Raw genomic sequence first — 18,262 nt, forward strand, 5'->3', positions numbered from 1 at the left:
CTTTAAAAAAGAAAAAAAAAAGCACTACAATAACTGTAGTACAGTGCAGCATAATCCTTAAATATAAAAATATTTTCTCTTCTGTTGCAATAATAGACCTTGCATCCTGGAAAGAAGTAACAATACTGCTACTGATAGAAGATCTGTTTATATCTTTCAAGTCATGTAAGGCAATTACTGTGTTGGTTTATGATATATGGCTAAAAGAAAAGTCCAGAAAGACAGCATCAGTTTTTGTTATGTCTTCCGGCTACTCCAGGTATGCTCAGGTGTACTTTTGTGTTCAACTGAATGTTCAAATGGAGATCTGGAGCCATAAGGAGATCTCTGATCTAGTGGTGACCTAGGGCCACTACTGGAAGCTCTGTGGTCCATTTGCCAATCTGAGTGATACCTATAATCCCTGGAAGATTTATGGTGGGTATATTCAGAACTTGACCGGTGATCTGAGTGTAACCGATGATCTGAATGAGATCGGTGATCAGAATGAGGGCGATCTTTTAAATTTCCTTCCAAACTTGACCTGTGATCTCTACTTCTGTGATCATCTAGTTTTCTGTGTTTCTCTCTGTCACTGTAATATCTAATAAAAAAAAAATTGGATCCTTTAGTCAAACTAATATGTAATTTAAAATGTTCACAAATAAATTTATTAAAAATGAAACAAAAATATCTTTATATATAAGTTAAATATCTCATTAAACACCACGAATTGGCTTTATAGTCACTGGAAATATTTCTTTACAGAAATTATTTGATTCATAAAACTATAGTGAGCACCTCAAACAACATGTCATGCTACTTTTCAGTCTATAAATCACTTATATTAATGCATCATAATGGTCTAGAAAGTGGAACCGAGAAAACAATAACTATCCAGAAAATTCTTGAAATCAGAGCCATTAGTAAATCTCTTAAGTAGAAAAAAAATTCTAGAATGTACTCTATGATAAAAATCATCCCTGATCCGGGTGTGGTGTTGCACGCTTGTAATCCCCATGCTTGGGAGGCGGAGACAGGAGGATGGTGCAGGTTCAAAGCCAGCCATGCTGGCTTAAGAGACCCCGTTTCCAAATAAAAATACAAAAAATAGGTCTGGGAGTGTAACCGGAGGTAGAAGGGCTTCCAAGAACCCCAGTACCACCAAGGAAAAAAAAAAAAAAAAAAAAATCATTCCTGAGAAATTAACTCCACATACAAATGTAGAAATTTGCTAAAAAGTATACAAATGTGGCAGTTCAATGACAAGTAATCTTGAAACACATTTGCTTTTTCAAATAAAATCCACTGAACAAAATGAGGTTTTCTCTTTATGAAAAAATTTTATTACAAGCAATATAAATTATCATCTATAAGCCTGTGAAGTCAAAAGTATATAACTATGGCTTTTCTACATGTCCTTTCTAGTATTAATCTATTCTGAGGCCGGGCATGGTGGCGCATGCTTGTAATCCCCGCGCTTGGGAGGCTGAGACAGGAGGATCGCACAGGTTCAAAGCCAGCCTCAGCTACTGAGTGAGGCTCTCAGGAACTTAGTGAGACGCTGTTTCCAAATAAAAATATAAAATAGGTCTGGGAGTATAGCCCCGAAGTAGAAAGCCTCTGGGCTCCACCCCCAGTACTGCCAAAATAATCATCATCATGAACATCATCTATTCTGTAAATGATGTTTACAGAAAGTGTGATAAAGCTTCTCAGAGAAGAAATAATTCCTATGAGTACAACTAAAAAAATACAAACCACGTCTTCAAATTTCTTTTGTTGCAGTGCTCAAATCCAGAGAATCACTCATGTTAAGCAAGTGCTCCACCACTGTTACACCCCCAGTCTTTTTTCTTTACACTTTAATTTTATTCTTTTTGTATTTTTAAAAATGCCCCTTTATTAATAAAAGATTTAATGTATTCTGCTACTAATATATATTCAAGTTTAAGTAACAAAAAATAATAAATGGAGAGAGAAAACTTTGGGTTTCAGAATTATACCCAATTGCTGAGATTAACTAGAACTTAAAGTGTGAGCTGGGCATGGTGGTGGACACCTGTAATCCTAGTACTTGAGAGGCTGACACAGGAGGATCATGGATTAAAAGCAAGCCTCAGCAACTTAGTGAAAATCTGTTTTCAAATAAAAAATGGAACAAAGTTTAGGCCAAGGCTCGGGGGTACAATGCCCCTAAGTTCAGTCCCCACCACCCTCTAAACACAATGGTATGTTCACATAAATTATTTTTCCCCCTCACACGTTGTCTTTTTTTTTCTTTTTTTATATGGATGGAATTTTCCTCTTTAAATTGGGACCATTATTTCAAACTCTAATATAAGCCTCTCAATTTTTTAATACTGGGGGTGGAACCCAGGGGCTTTTCTACCTCCAGGCTATATTCCCAGACCTATTTTTTTATACTTTATTTGGAAACAGGGTCTTCCTAAGTTGCTGAGAGCCTCACTCAGTAGCTGAGGCTGACTTCAAACCTGTGCGATCTTCCTGTTTCAGCCTCCTAAATGCAGGGATTACAAGTGTGCACCATCATTCCCGGCTTCTAGCATTATATTTTGAAGAGCATTTGTACCAATATTCTCCTATAATGAATCCTACAATTTAAGATTATACAACTCCCTGTACAAACTTTCATTTCTCAGCAAATATTTTTACTTCAATTTTATAATTCAAAAGCCATCTTATAGGGGAAAAAAAAAATCAGTTCTTAATTTACAAACAAGACCTTTTCTGACTGTATGAAAACTGAATTGTGTGATAGATCAATTATAGCAAATACAATCAAAAGGATAAAAACATGAATAATCACAATTCCAAAAGTAACTCTAGAGTTTACCTGCTGTCTTGCTTGTAGTGATCCCATTCACGATGATCTTTACCATTACTAAATGAAGAATAGGGTCTTTTTCTGGAATCACTCTTTTTGTAAGAATCTCCTTGATGTCGGTCTTTATGATGATCGTGGTACTGAGATAAGTGTCTATCAGAAGAGTAACTGTCTCTGCTGCTATCATCGTGATTTGTATTCTCCTTTAATCTTTCCACATCTGTTAAGTAAAAATGTTTGATTTTTGCTAATGACTTTAAAAAAATGTAGTGAAAGTAACTTAACCACAATAACTCTTGTTTTCAACATTTTCCAAAACAAAATTATTTCCCAAATGTAGGCAGTTAAAAGCATTGAGAAATGGTCTTATGAAAGCAGTATACTAAAATTTAAGGACTACTTGCTTCTAAAATACAGGGCCCATGCCCTTATTTTTATGGCTCTTGTACAAAAGGAATGAATTGTTCCAAATGGTATTTAAAAACAATAAGCATTCACTTTAACAATTATCCTAGTTTCTAAAAACTGGCAAAAGATTTATCAAAAGGACATTAAAGAAAACATTGTTAAAATATTTTATGTAATAGTGTAGGTGTATGTTAGAATTACACTGTTTTTCAATATAAAGGTAATTTTAAACAGTAACAATCTTTTTAAGATTTGGTTTACTTAAAAAAAAAAACAAAAAAAAGAATTTTTAAAATTTATTTTCTAAAACAACTTGTAAGGTTTACTTACCTGGATTTTTAACCACATGGGCATTCAAGTTGCTGTTCTGGTCACTGTTTTGCTAAAATAAATACACATATAAAAGAATCTTTTAAGTACCTTCCAATACTCAGAGGGAGGAGGGAATCCTTAAAGAAAAAATCCTGATACTGAACAAATACTTATGTAAGACATAATGTATACAACATTTACAAATCTGTCTCTTAGTTTTGTTTTTTTTTTAAACTGACTTTGAAATAATTTTATACTTAACAGAAAAATTACAATGGAGTATTATAAGTGCCCATAAAACTTTCTACCTAGCTTCTCCTTAAAATATTATAAAACCATAGTATAGTGATCAACCCCAAATAATTAACATTGATAACAGCCTATTAGTTTACCTATAGACTTCATTCGGACTTGATATTTCCCTCTAATGTCTTTTTTGCTTCAGGATCCAATCTGAAACCCTTTATTATACTTAGTTGTCATGTATTCTGTGATAGTTCCTGAGTCTTTTCAGGTCTTCCACAATTTTCACATTAATGAAGAGTATTGGTTATGGAATATCCTTCAAATGGAGCTTGTATAAAATTTTCCCATGATTAGATTGAAGTTATACATTTTTGGCAAGTGTTTCAAAAATATGCTATGCCTTTTTTGGTGCACTGTATCACATGGTTTGATGATGTTAATGCCTTTTTGCTATAATTACTTGCTTAAAGTGCTGTCAAGCAAATTTCTTTTCCGTAAAGTTATTGTTTTTCTTTTGCAATTAATAAACATCTCAGAGAAGATCTTTACACTATTCCAATACCTTGTTTTTTATCTTTTATTAAAACAAATTCGCTAAATTTATTAAAACAAACTTTTCTTGCCCAACAATTTTAGCTTCTTTATGAATTTAGATATTGTTTACAACAACAAAGTTTTGTTGTTGTTGTTGCAGTGTTGAAATTTAAGTTAGGGTTACTCTCCCCTAGCCTTTTTTATTTAGAGTGAGGCAAAGTCTCACTAAATTGTCCAGGCTAACCTTGAACTTAGTGATCCTCCTACTACAGCCTCCAAGTAGCTGCCCAGACTATTGAATTCTTGGTAATTTTTTCTTTATCATTCATTTTGTCTATATTTATTAATTGAATTCTTCAGTAATAAATACTATATAATTTAGTGATAATACTGTATAATTTAGTGAACTTAGTGATCCTCCTACCACAGCCTCCCAAGTAGCTGCCCAGACTACTGAATTCTAATGGTAATTTTTTTATCATTCATTTTGTCTATATTTGTTAATTGAATTCTTCTCTAATAAATACTGTATAGCTTTAACTACATAAGAAATAAAATAACACACTAATTTACCTGAGATTCTTGCCGTTTTTTAATAGCATGCTTATATAATTTATGCAACTTTCTTGCATCAAACTCGGTAAACTTAGATACAAAAATCCACAAGTTTCTAGAGGAAAAAAGGAAAAACAGTCTGGTGAAAAATTTTTAGCATTTTCATAGCAGCCCTTCCCTCCAGACAGAAACACAAACATATATAAATAGTCATCTATAAAATAGTATAAAAGAGATTTTCATTTACTTTTTAAAAACTTCATATATGAATAAGACTCTAATGATACTAATAGTTCTATATCTCAAAGTAGTAGTAATTAGTCAATTTAAAATGCACTAAAGATATGTAAACTAACAAAATAAGAAGGAACTCAAAGATTTATTATATAATCCAGACCTTGTATGAGATTAGAAATGTTAAAAATTTGAATAGAAACACCAGCATATAATATATAAAAAATGGTTTCAAAGATGGGCATGGTGGGACATGCCTGTCATCCCAGTACTTGGGAGTATGAAACAAGAGGACTACAGATTAGAGGATAGCCTGACCAACTTAGCAAGACCATATTTCAGTAACCTAGAGAGAAACTATTTCAAAACAAAAAATAAAACAGCTGAGGGCTTAACTCAGTGGTAGAATGCTTGTGGGTTCAATATCCAGATCATATTCATACTACACACACGCACACACACACACACACGAATTGTTTCAAATGATGCATTAAAAAGTAAGTAAATGTCCTTTTAAATGGTGATGTAATGGTCACAAGAATAACATGACTAGACATTATAAGCCAGGGACAATGTGGTATCTCTAAGCCTCACTCTCTCTTTTCTTTTTTTTTTTGGTGGTACTGGGGTAGGATCCTGGAAGCCCTTTTACCTCCAGGCTACACTCCCAGACCTATTTTTACATTTTTTATTTGGAAACAGGGTCTCCTAAGCCAGCACTCGTGGCTGGCTTCAAACCTGCGCTATCCTCCTGTCTCTGCCTCCCAAGTGCGGGGATTACAAGCGTGTGCCACCACACCCGGCCTATGCCTCTCTTTTTATCCAAAGGCTAACATTAATAGTTAATGACTGGTAATTATTTCCTAATAAGTATGTACTTCAAATAAAATCTTACACATTAACTATATGATTTAACTGCCAAATATACCTAATAAAATATTGTATTGTTAGTAGTCATAAGACAAATACATACTGTAGATATATTTACCTTCAAATATAATTTAAAAGAAAACTTCCTGAGAAAACAAATTACTTGAGTAGAAATCCCTAACACGAAAACTCATCCAGCTTTTAAGGGAATCTAGACTATCTTTAATATATCTATATTCTATAGTTAATTCATAACAGAGGCAGAAAACTAACAAACTGCCCTTTCTGCAGAATTAAATCTTCACTCCCACCCCTTTCCTGATACTAGGGATTGAACTCAAGGACATTCTATCTCCAAGATACACACCCCCCATATGTTTTGATTTGAAACAGGATCTCACTAAGTTAAGGCTGGTATCAAACCTGTGATTCTTTTGTTTCAGCCTCTCAGGTACTGAGATCACAGGCATATGTCGCCACACCTGGCAATTTAATTCTTTTTAAAAATACATTTTGCCTCACTAAGTAGCTGAGGCTGCCTGCGAACTGTGATCCTCCAGTCTCAGCCTCCCGATGCTGGGATTACAAATGTGCACCAGCATGCCTGTCATCCTACATTTTTATTTTTTTTTTTTTTGGTGTGTGTGTGTGTGTGTGTGTATGTGTGTGTGTGGTACTGGGGTTCCTGGAAGCCCTTCTACCTCCGGGCTACACTCCCAGACCTATTTTTTATATTTTTGAAACAGGGTCTCTTAAGCCAGTGTGGCTGGCTTCGAACCTGCATGATCCTCCTGTCTCCGCCTCCCAAGTAAGGGGATTACAAGCGTGCGCCACCATGCCCGGCCTGCCTACAAATTTTTTAATCTTCATGTTTTTATTTTCCCTTCTGTAAGATGCAAGTAGTAGAGCCAAGTGTGGTGGCACTCGCCTGTAATCCAAGCATTTGGGAGGCTGAGACAAGAGAATTATGGTTCATGGAAAGCTTCAGCTACTGAGTGAGGCCCTTTGCAATTCAGTGAGACTGTTTCAAAATAAAGAATATATGTGTGTATGTGTATATATGTATGTATGTATGTATGTATGTATGTATGTATGTATGTATGTGTGTGTCCGTGTCCTTGGGGGGGGGGGGACTGTGTTTGTGTGTGTGTGTGTGTGTGTGTGTGTGTGTGTGTGTGTGTGTGTGTGGTTCACTAAGGACTGACTGTAGAAGCATTCTACCTCAGGGTTACACCCAAAGTACTTATTTTATTTTCCACATTTGAAACACGATTTTGCTAAGATGCTAAGACTATCTTGTTGTTGGCACTATAAAAGTTACATCCACAGTGTATGATACATGCTTAGTTAAGATGAAAAAGGCATTAACCTTTTACTGTGCCTGATTTATAAGTCAAATATTATCACAGGTATGTATACATAGGAATACCTTGGTTTCAGGCATCCACAGAGTGTCTTGGAATGTTTCCTCTGAAGGTAAAAGGGAACTATTGTATAATATATTCTATCTATAAATGCACTGTACTTTCTTTATAATGTCACTTAGTCCTTAAAGTCAAATTTATCATTAAATAAGACTTGAAAACGCAGATGTTATCATTTTGGAAATAGTAACACTAGAGCTCAGAAATACTGATGGCTGTTTAAAGGTTACAAAGCCAAAAAATAGCCAAGATAGGAACTAAGCACATCTGATTATCAATTTCATTAGTCATTTCAAGGCTTCCTAAGTATATGATTTCAAGCTATTACAATTGTCTTATGTATGAATAACTTTTGTTTCTCTAAACATGATTGGTTTACACTCATACATAAATCTAGTGATAATGCTCAACTTCCCAGCTTTCTTTTCTAAATGAATTCTGGTTGAATTTAAGGAGAATGGGAAAGACAAAAGGAAAGTTATTTTTAAACATTGATCATCAGCACTTTTCCAGAAACAACTGCATTTTTTGTTTTGTGTGTTGCTGCATTGCATATAGCAAAGAAGCCAGCAGACTAATAAACAGACAGCACTGATGGTGTCTCTTTTATTTCTTCTCTAATCTGGTTAGTATTTTTGCTTAGTGTTGATCTGGAGCTAGTAATAAATAAGAGCAGATTTACATTTTAAGATCAATTGTGTTGCTGCTGTTTCTAAAATAAAACAGGTTTGCAATTTACATTGCATGGGACACATTCATTTTTTGACTTGAAATACACATTCATAGGACAAATGGTCAGACTTGTGTAACAACTTTGGGGGGCACACTAATGTCTAAAGATATTATTAAGAATAATTTGGGGCAAAGACATATTGATACATAAATTATCAGTCATGATAAAAAGCTTTCAAGTTAAAAGACAAAAAATGAAAACAATAATTGTCCAATTACCTCTTTAAACATTGTTTTGTCACCTAAACTTCACAAGCAGAAAAATACATTAAAATACAAAAAACTAATTTCATAATTGTAAATGTAACAATTCCTAAAAAGTGTATCACTTACTTTCTCCATTGCTTAATTTGTTCAGGGTTTGTATATTCTTTCAGACATTCAGTAATATGGTCTCCAATTTTTATTAAACATTGTCTAGTATGTTCCAGTTGTTCTCTTTCTGAAAGGCCTTTCTCAGGCCTATCAAGTTGTTTCAAAGCGGCTTTGACAGGCCTCATTCTTTCTTTACACTTGAAAAATGGGAAAATAAGAACATAAAAACCTGAATTCAATAAGATCAATCTGTTTTAGTAATATTCAATGAGTAAATATAGCATTGTTTGGTGACAAAACAACCAATTAAATCTTACCTCATAGCTCTTATATATCAAGGCTTTATTCTTTCACTTTTCTTCAGAAAGACTTTTTATTACCATTTAAAAATCAATCTTTGTGGAAGTAAAAGCTTTAGATTTTATTTAGCTTTCACAGAAATCGTTATTTTCTGTACTGTGTACTATTTCTAAGTAATCTTCAACACATTTTTTTTTTGGCAGTACCGGGGATGGAATCCAGGGGCATTTCTACCTCTGAGCCACAACCCCAGCCCTATTTTTTATTGTTTATTTGTTGTTTTTATGGGTCTGAGGATGGAACCCAGGAGCATTTGACCTCTGAGCTTAACCCTCTGCCCTATTTTTTATTCTTTATTTTGAAACAGGGTCTCACTAAGTTGCGGAGGGCCTCACTAAGAAGCTTAGGCTGTCCGCAAACCACAATCCTATCTCAGCCTCCTATATGCTGGGATTACAAGCGTGCGCCACCAGCCCTGCTAATACACAATATTTTAATTATTTTATAGGTGCATTGTAGTTGTACATCTTCATGGAGTACAAGATGGATTCCATCACTCAATTAACACACACACAATATATATGTATATATTTTTTGGTGGTACTAGGGGCGGAACCCAGGAGCTTTCTACCACCAGGCTATACTCCCAGACCTATTTTATATTTTATTTGGAAACAGGGTCTTACTAAGTTGCTGAAAGCCTCACTAACTAAGTAGCTGAGGCTGGCTTCGAACCTGTGTGATCCTCCTGTCTCAGCCTCCCAAGCGCGGGGATTACAAGCGTGCACCACCACGCCCAGCCTCACACAATATATTTAAAGGATAGAAATATGTTAGAATATAGCTTAATTCCCTACATACACTATAATATACAGTAAAGTGGTTTTTAATAAGGATCTTTATATAGTAAAATTTATTAGCAAAACTATTAAAATAAACATAGGCAGGTATGTAAGTTGACACTTCTTCCAAACCTTTTGGACCTTTTGGTCTGGGGATGGAACCCAGGGGCATTTGACCTCCAAACTACATCCCCTGCCCTATTTTTTTTATTCTTTATTTTGAAACAGGGCCTAAGTAGCTGAGGCTGTCCGCAAACCGCAATCCTCCTGGTCTCAGCCTCCTGAATGCTGGGATTACAAGCATGCGCCACCACGCCTGGCTTCTTTTCTCTATGTAATTATTACTCCTTCCTCATTTTGCTCTTTTAATGGAATTTTTAAACTTCTATCATTCTACTCTCATGTCTGAATTTACTAACAATTTCTACCACAATCACTACCAACTTTGAAATATCCAGAGCTTTTTTGAGGAGAGCACTGTCCTGAAAATTTTACAAGTACCAATTTATTTAATCTTTATACTTCCCAAATGGCAGCATTCTGACTCAAGAGCCAGTAATACTAGCCTATACATACTGCCTTCCTCAGACTGCAAACTCAGTATATTTTTCAAAATCTATGTCACAAATAATTTCACAGTTGAGGCCACATTATTAGTTCTTGATTATACTCATTAAATCCTTTGGAGAAAGGCAAAAATAGATTCTCCCTACTTTGAAGAATATAGGAGCATAACAAAAATAGGTCTGGGAGTATAGCCTGGAGATAGAAAGCCTCTGGGTGCCACCCCCAATACCACAAAAAAAAGCTGGGCGCGGTGGCGCACACTTGTAATCTCAGCATTCGGGAGGCTGAGACCCAGAGGATCGCGGATCGCGAACAGCCTCAGCTAATTAGTGAGGCCCCTGCAACTCAGTGAGACCCTATTTCAAAATAAAGAATAAAAAATAGAAGCTGGGCATGGTGGCGCATGTTTGTAATCCTCACGCTTGGGAGGCGGAGACAGGAGGATCACACAGGTTTGAAGCCAGTCGCGCTGGCTTATGAGACCCTGTTTCCAAATTTTTAAAAAGTATAAAATAGGTCTTGAGGGTGTAGCCCAAAGGTAGAAGGGCTTCCAGGAACCCGAGTACCACCAAAAAAAAAAAAAAAACCCAAAAAACAAAAAAAACACAACAACAACAAAAATAGGGCAGGGGGTGTAGCTGGGAGGTCAAATGCCCCTGGGTTTTATCCCCAGACCCGCCAAAAAAAAAAAAAAAAAAAAAAATACATACATATATATATATATATATATATATATATATATATATGAACATAACAGTGTGTAGAGACAGTATGTTTTAGATCAGTGTTATTTCAAAGTGAGGTATGGTAACCTGTCCTAGTCTACAACCATACAGATACAGAAACTGAGTATATAAACTGAGTATATTTAGAAGCATTTATAACAATTGGACAGTGCAAATTCATGTCTATTACACCAAGTTAAAAAAAAATGGGGGTTTCTATTTTACCCATCATTTTTCCTTCACTTTTTTTTAAATGTGTGTGTGGTACTAGGGATTGAAAGCAGGGGTATTCTACCTCTGAACTAAATCACCAGCCCTATTTTACTTTATATATAGGGCCTAGCTAAGTTGCTACAGCTGGTCTCAAACCTGCTATCCTCCTGCCTCAGCTTCCCAAGTACTGGAATCACAAGTGTGAGCCAATATGCCTGGCTCAATTTTCTAGCAAAATATTTCCATTTTTATTTTATTGTACATTCTAAAAATATCAGCCTGTAAATGCTGGAAGAAAAAAAATGTTCACCATAAATAAGCATAAGAAAGTGGTGCTACTAATATTGAAACCACTGGTTCAAGAATTGGAAAGTTCTTTACTTAAATCATAAAGCTAACAAAGTTCCAAGTCTGTCTTTCTTTCTCTTCTTTTTTTTTTTTTTTTCCTTTCTTATATACTAGGGTTTGAAACCAGGGGCATTCTACCTCTGAGCTACATTCTGGCTTTATTCTATTTTTATTTTGAAATGGGGTCTCACTAAGTTGCCAGGGGCTTTGCTAAATTGCTGAGGCTGTCCTCAAATCTGTGATCCTCCTGCCTCAGCCCCCCAAGTAATGGGATTACAGACATATTACTTAGCTTCATTTGTACTTAGCTTCCAAGTTTTTTCTTAAACCCTTTCCTTTAGTCATTATCAAGTTTTCCCAAATAGATTCTAAATTTAATGGACCTCTCAAAATTTAAATCTATTTGCATTTATCCATCTGAACTCTATATACATTTAAGTTTATAGTTCCAAAACATAAAAACAGCAATTTAAATAAAATATTAAATGTAAATTCATACTAATAACCAGAAAGTGTCCTGCTTACAATGCTGAATGTCTTCTGATCCAGCTCTTCAGATTCTTCAGATATAGGAACTGGCTCACCACTTGCAGTGATATGAACCGGAGCATCTGACACAGAAGATTTTTTGGATCTGTCCTTACTTTCAGACTTGGATTCATTCAACTGAAAAAAATAAATAAATAAAAAAAAAACCTCAACAACAAAGGCAAAATGATTAAACTTTCAGAAAACAATGATGGTCTCACTTTCTTTTACAAATGTTCATTCTTACTATTTTTACCTATTTGAATTTTTTTTCCCCCAATTTGAGGAAACCAAAAAATAAAGCTACTCTATATTACCCTGTACGGTATTAAAAACTGTTCAAACCTGCTTTTTTTCTTGTATTTTGTACCCACACATTTCTGAACAAATAGATTATATATTCATATGGGTTGATATGCAATTTAGTCTCCTAAAATGTAAGTATGCTAATTGTTTTATTTTCTAGATTTCACATTATAAATTGCATACCTTTTCTTCCTTTATGTCTTTTTCTTTCTGCATAGCTTCATTTACTTTGTTTTCTCTTTTTTCTTTAAAATCTTTTTCCTTTATATCTTTCTTATCCTCCTTTTCTTTCTCCCTTTTAAGTTCTCTTTTATTCTCTTTTTCTTTTGCTTCCCTCTTTTCTTCTGGTTCCTTCTTTATACAAATATCTGGCTCAGGTTTTTCTTCACTGTCTCTTTCTGTTTTAATATTTTTATTCGGATGTTTCACAGAAGTGATCCCATCCTGGAAAGTGCAAGTATGGCCAATGTATTACTAACTGATTTTTGACAAAACTAATTTTTTTTGCATGGCTATGGATTGCACGTACGTAAATTCTGAAAGAGATTAACTCAGAATCTTATTAATGATACATGCAATGATTACCTTCCTATAAACTAAGGTAAACAACTCCCATTTAAATGTGTAATAAATATAAAGACAGAAGTTCACTTAACTGGAAAATTTTTTAAAAGAAAGGATCTATGCTATTTGCGTCTAACATATCTCTTTGCATAGGTACAAGTCTGTTTTAGAAATAAGACTACATTGTGAAACATAAAAAATTTTAAAACAAGAATCATCACTTGAAAGTAAATTTTCAGGCCTGAGTTCAATTATAAAGTATGTGAAAACATGCCATGTTCTCTTTATAATATAAAAAAAAAATCATTGTTCTAAAAATGTATTCTTACCTTATCATCCTCTTCATCAGACTTCTCTGAAGGCAGGGGAGAAGAATCACTCTTTACTTCCTCTTTCACTTTTATAGACTTCATTGTTTTATTCTTCTTAGCTCTTGCTTTTCTCCTCTTTGAACCTCCCTAAAAATAAATTTAATTTTAACCAACTCTACAGATTTTATTTTTAAAAAACTTGAAAAATACTAACACTGAAACACATATTTCTTTTGCCCATACTTAGGCTGTGTAATAGGCTGTAAAGACCTTTCGAGAAGTCAGTATTAATGTATTAATTATATGATCTAATGAATCAAATATAGTATTAATGTCAGTAAGAAATACTAACCAACTATATGTCTTTAAAAAGAAAATGAAAAATGTTGAAATGGACTTTTCACTCATTTAGACTATCATCACCTTCAACTCAACAGTATAACAGATAGCACTGAAAATTTTTAGCTGGGTGTGGTGATTGCTGAAGCAAGAGGAACACCAAATTTGATGTCAGCTTGGGCAAGTTAGTGAGTACCTGTCCTAAAACAAGTTTAAAAATGATATGGCTAAGTGGTAGAGAGTGCATGGGTTTTATCCCCAGTATCCTCCTTCATCCGTACAAATACAAATAATTTTTTTTTGTGTGTGTGTGTGTGGTACTGGGGGTGGAACCTAGGGGCTTTTCTACCTCCGGGGTATACTCCCAGACCTATTTTATACTTTATTTGGAAACAGGGTCTCACTAAGTAGCTGAGCCTGGCGACCAAACCTGTGCGACCTCCTGTCTCAGCCTCCCAAGTGCTGGGATTACACGTGTGTGCCACCACGCCTGGCTACAAATCATTTTTAATGCTACACAGTGAGTTACTGACATTTGGTTCATAAATTAAACTATTTCAAGTTTCCAATTGCCCCCCTTCCTAGATTTTTTTTTTTTTTTTTTTTTTTTGCAGTACTATGGATTGAACCAGGGGCATTCTACCTCTGAGCTAAACTCCCACCTCTATTTTTTATTCTTTATTTTGAAACAGGATCTCACTAAGTTTCAGAGGGCCAGCTAAGGTTGGCCACGAGTCCTCAATTCTCCTATTTCAGCCTCCCAAGTACTGGGATTACAATCAATCATACATCACCACATCAAATTCTTTCTGGTATCTTTTTCTACCTTTTGGGGAGCATCCTCATAACTAAGCTCAGTGATCTCTGACACTGTTCGTTAAACTCTTATAATGACTCCAAATAAAACAATATGCAGGCTTGGCCTCTAAGAAAATATTCACAGTAATAAACAACGTTTCTTTAATCTCTCTGCCAAAACTAGAAAAAAAGGGATTCCATTTCTGAAAGATATGACCCATCAGTTTCAACATGGATGGTGAGATAACTATGAGGCAAAATATACAATTAAATTACAGAAGAACATACTTACAAAATAAAAAAAATTAAAAAAAAAATCAAAACTTACTACACCAGAAAGCCTCAGAGCTTCTTTTTTTGCAAGGTCTTTACTAAGTAATTTGATGAGGTAGTCTGCACGTGTCTGCAACTGTTTTGCTTGTGGTTTTTTATCAGGATCATCTGGAAGAATCTGAAACAGCAATTAATTCTCAAGTTGCTTTTTTTTTAATAACAAAAAGTTTACTGGTGAAAAAATGTGCTTAACCATTCTAAGAAATAATATATAACTCACTAACAAGCTATAATCTTTAATATCTATAGGAATTCAAGACTCAAGCAAAATGCATTTTTAAAAATGTATCACAGACAAAGATTTAATTTTCTTGGGAATGAATTCCAAATCAACATGCTTCAGCTAGGTGCAGTGGTGCACACCTGTAATCCCAGTACTTGGGAGCTGAGACCTTCAGCAACTAAAGAAGACCCTATTTCAAAACAAACAAATAAATAAAAAGGAATGAGGTGCTTTGAGATAGAATGCTCCTGGGTTTAACCCCAGTATAATACTAAATAAATAAGCCTAAAAAACACTCCTCATAATATTACCTTTCAAAATGAAAACAAATGTATAAAGTTATATATATTCTTTCAGATACACAAAAGTGTATTCATCCAGTAGTTTGTTTGTTTTTTATGGAACTCAGGGGCTTTTCTATCCCTGGGCTATATACTCCCAGACCTATTTTACACTTTATTTGGAAACAGCATCTCATTAAGTTGCTGAGAGCCTCACTAAGTAGCTGAGGCTAGATTTGAACCTGTGCAATCTTCCTGTCTCTGCCTCCCAAGCGCTGGGATTATAAGCATGTGCCACCATGCCCAGCTTAACATCCAGTGTTATTAAATCTAATAGTATCCTTAGATACCATTCTTCTCACTCTAAGTTATACAAATATTCCTGGAATACAAAGTATCATCTATCTGGATTGTCCAATGGACCCCAATGTATGCATCCTAAGGAAATATTTACACTGGAAATATAGATTACTCTATAGTAACATATGATGCCCCCATATACTGGCATAGGCTTGTGATCCCGGTGCTTGGGCGGCTAAGACAGGAGGATTATGGGTTCTCAGCCAGCCTCGGCAACTTTGTGAGGCCCTCCGCAACTGAAAGTCTGTTTAAAAATAAATAAAATAGGGCTGGGGGTGTAACTCAGGGGTATAATGCCCTGGATTCAACCCTCAGTGCCACAGTAAATAAGTAAAAAAAAATAAAGTAACATGATAAAGCACTAATATCTAAAGGTTCCTCTTTATCCATGAGGATATTAAAACATAAAACAATAATAATAAGGATGTTCCCTGTGTCTTACAATTAATGCAAAGAGTGATTTTAGCTAACATGGTAGAACTATGAAAATTGTAGAAATTACTAAAAATTGTAAACATTTACTATTTTTTTAAAAAATCATGAAGATGTTAAGGATCCTTTTTTGTCCTCAAATACTAGTCAATGATGAAAGATTTACTTTTCACCCAATAATCTGAAGAAAAATACATGCCTTAACAATAATATAATTTCAGAGGTAAAGCAAACTCTCAGGTGTTAATTATTTTAATATTTTCATGAACATAAACTCCGAAAGAAGCCCAAATCACACAACCATCTAGTCTTGGTTTTCTTATTTCAAGTTATTTTTATCTCCAAAATAATTTAAAAGAAAATCTCAGAATAAATTAAACCCAACATTAATGGTAAACAGAGTTAAGATATATATAAGTACCTTGTGTGTTAAACTGAGGTCAGGATCCATTTTAATCATTTCCCAGCTTCCATATCCATATTCGTAGATCCCAATTAACAAATTAGAATCATCTTCTTTGCCCCAGTCTATATCAAAATGAGCTGCTTTTGTGTGGCATGGGATTGTATACCTAAAATTAATAATTGCTGTCATTTAAATAACTGTCTTATTAAAAAAATTAATTCTGAAAAGCACTTGGGTCACTAAATATCTTGGTTTAAAAGTAGCCATTAATGCCATAAAAAATTAACATGCTTATATCAGAATTAATGAACAAAAATCCTATAAAGTAAATAACTCACTGCTTTCTTTCTTCTGGATCTGAAGGAATTGATCTGTGTAAAGGTATCAATTCTTCTTCATGGGAGATGACTAGCTTGGCATTCACCTGTACCCCTGATATCCGGAATGTTGGCCCCTTCACTTTTCCAAGTCTACCACCTTAGTTTTTAAAATAAGAATACAGAGAAACATAAAACACAATTCTACAAAATGCAAAACAATATAAACTATGACTTATGTTTATAAGTAGTATTTCTATTACTAAGGAGTATTGGCAAATTAAATTTCACTTTATACATACTAGATGTGGTTTATAAAATGTATTTCAGATAATTGTTTTGTTAATTATAAAAGGTAGATCATCTATTTATGATATTAGCCTATATATAGGAGTTCAAGTACAATTTTCTCAGTATACCTGATTATTAAATCTCATGTAAATATTTTTCTTCAGGCAGATACACTACAGAATAAGAAAAATGACACCAAGTGCCCAAACCAATAGCACATGTAATATTTACATTTTATTTCCCAAGTCATCTTATAACTAACTGTAATAACAAATAGGTCTTATTGCCTTCAAAACTGTAATTCTCTTCCCCAATTCCTATTACTCAAAATGGCCTTGCTTTGTCTCGTAAAGCACCTTTTAAGACTGATAAGTAGGTGCCTTTAGATATAATAACTAGCCAAATGTTGTGGCACATGCTTGTAATCCAAGCATTTAGGAGGCTGAGACAGGAGGACCGAGGTTCACAGACAAGTTCAGCTACTTAGTGAGGCCCTCTGCAACTCACTGAGACCCTTTTTCAAAATGAAGAAAAAAATATATAACTAACTCAATATAAAGCATGTTTGGAAACTTTTTTTCATTTATCACTCTTTAAACTACTCTCATTTATTTAAAATGTTACCTGTTCGTTCTGTTCCTGAAGAGCTATCCTTTAAAGCTTTAATGCAACCATTATGCACCAACTCCCCTAGTCGTCTAAGGTCTGTTTCTGATTTATCAACTAATTCAGCATCTCGAGCAATTGCATCTAGTCTGTAACAAAATAATAAAATTTTCATGTATATATGTTAAATAAAGTAGTACTGTTTAACAAACTAAGTTTCATTCTACTTCAAAATTGAAATGTCAGCCAGGCATGCTGGCACACACTTGCAATACTTCAGTACTTGGGAGGCTAAAACAGGAGGGTCTCAGGTTCACTGCCAGCCTCAGCAACTTAGTGAAACTGTTTTAAAAAATAAAAAGGGCTGGGGGTATAGCTGGGAGGTAGGATACTCCTGGGTTCTATCAGGTGCAAAAAAAAATTTAAGTGCCCAAAAGAGCCAGGTATGGTGGTATGTACTTGTAATTCCAGTACTTGGGAGGTTGAACAACTTAGTGAGGGCCTATTCCAAAATAATAAAATAAAAGGGTGGGATATAGCTCGGAAGTAGAATGCTCCTGATTTCAACCACCAGTACCACAAAAATAAAATAAAAAGTACCAAAAATAAAGATAAAATGTCACTCTGCTGAATGCCATATGAATTATAGTTCACATAACTAGCACGAAATATATAAAAATTAGGACAACTTGGCAAAAAAAAATATTTGCTTACA

At 34.5% G+C, this 18,262-nt stretch overlaps 1 protein-coding gene across 2 annotated transcripts in view; it reads right to left on the bottom strand.

Moving 5' to 3' along the window:
* Nucleotides 1-237: 237 nt before the first annotated feature.
* The window catches only part of CHD1 (chromodomain helicase DNA binding protein 1), a gene marked incomplete at both ends in the record, with an annotated part of 85,023 nt that continues 66,998 nt past the window's right edge, over nucleotides 238-18,262 (bottom strand). The window contains 12 exons of one of the 2 annotated variants that reach the window (XM_080705052.1): nucleotides 238-583; nucleotides 2,837-3,047; nucleotides 3,566-3,617; nucleotides 4,901-4,997; nucleotides 8,476-8,654; nucleotides 11,978-12,118; nucleotides 12,470-12,730; nucleotides 13,180-13,308; nucleotides 14,627-14,749; nucleotides 16,349-16,499; nucleotides 16,672-16,810; nucleotides 17,566-17,696. In XM_080705052.1, coding sequence (XP_080561178.1) covers nucleotides 238-583; nucleotides 2,837-3,047; nucleotides 3,566-3,617; nucleotides 4,901-4,997; nucleotides 8,476-8,654; nucleotides 11,978-12,118; nucleotides 12,470-12,730; nucleotides 13,180-13,308; nucleotides 14,627-14,749; nucleotides 16,349-16,499; nucleotides 16,672-16,810; nucleotides 17,566-17,696 — 1,960 coding nt within the window. The remainder of the gene's footprint in view (nucleotides 584-2,836; nucleotides 3,048-3,565; nucleotides 3,618-4,900; nucleotides 4,998-8,475; nucleotides 8,655-11,977; nucleotides 12,119-12,469; nucleotides 12,731-13,179; nucleotides 13,309-14,626; nucleotides 14,750-16,348; nucleotides 16,500-16,671; nucleotides 16,811-17,565; nucleotides 17,697-18,262) is intronic. The other variant, XM_080705053.1, reaches the window with a different exon arrangement.

This window comes from Muscardinus avellanarius (genome assembly GCF_963383645.1).
Source record: "Muscardinus avellanarius genome assembly, chromosome: 1".
Classification (NCBI taxonomy): Eukaryota; Metazoa; Chordata; class Mammalia; order Rodentia; family Gliridae; genus Muscardinus; species Muscardinus avellanarius.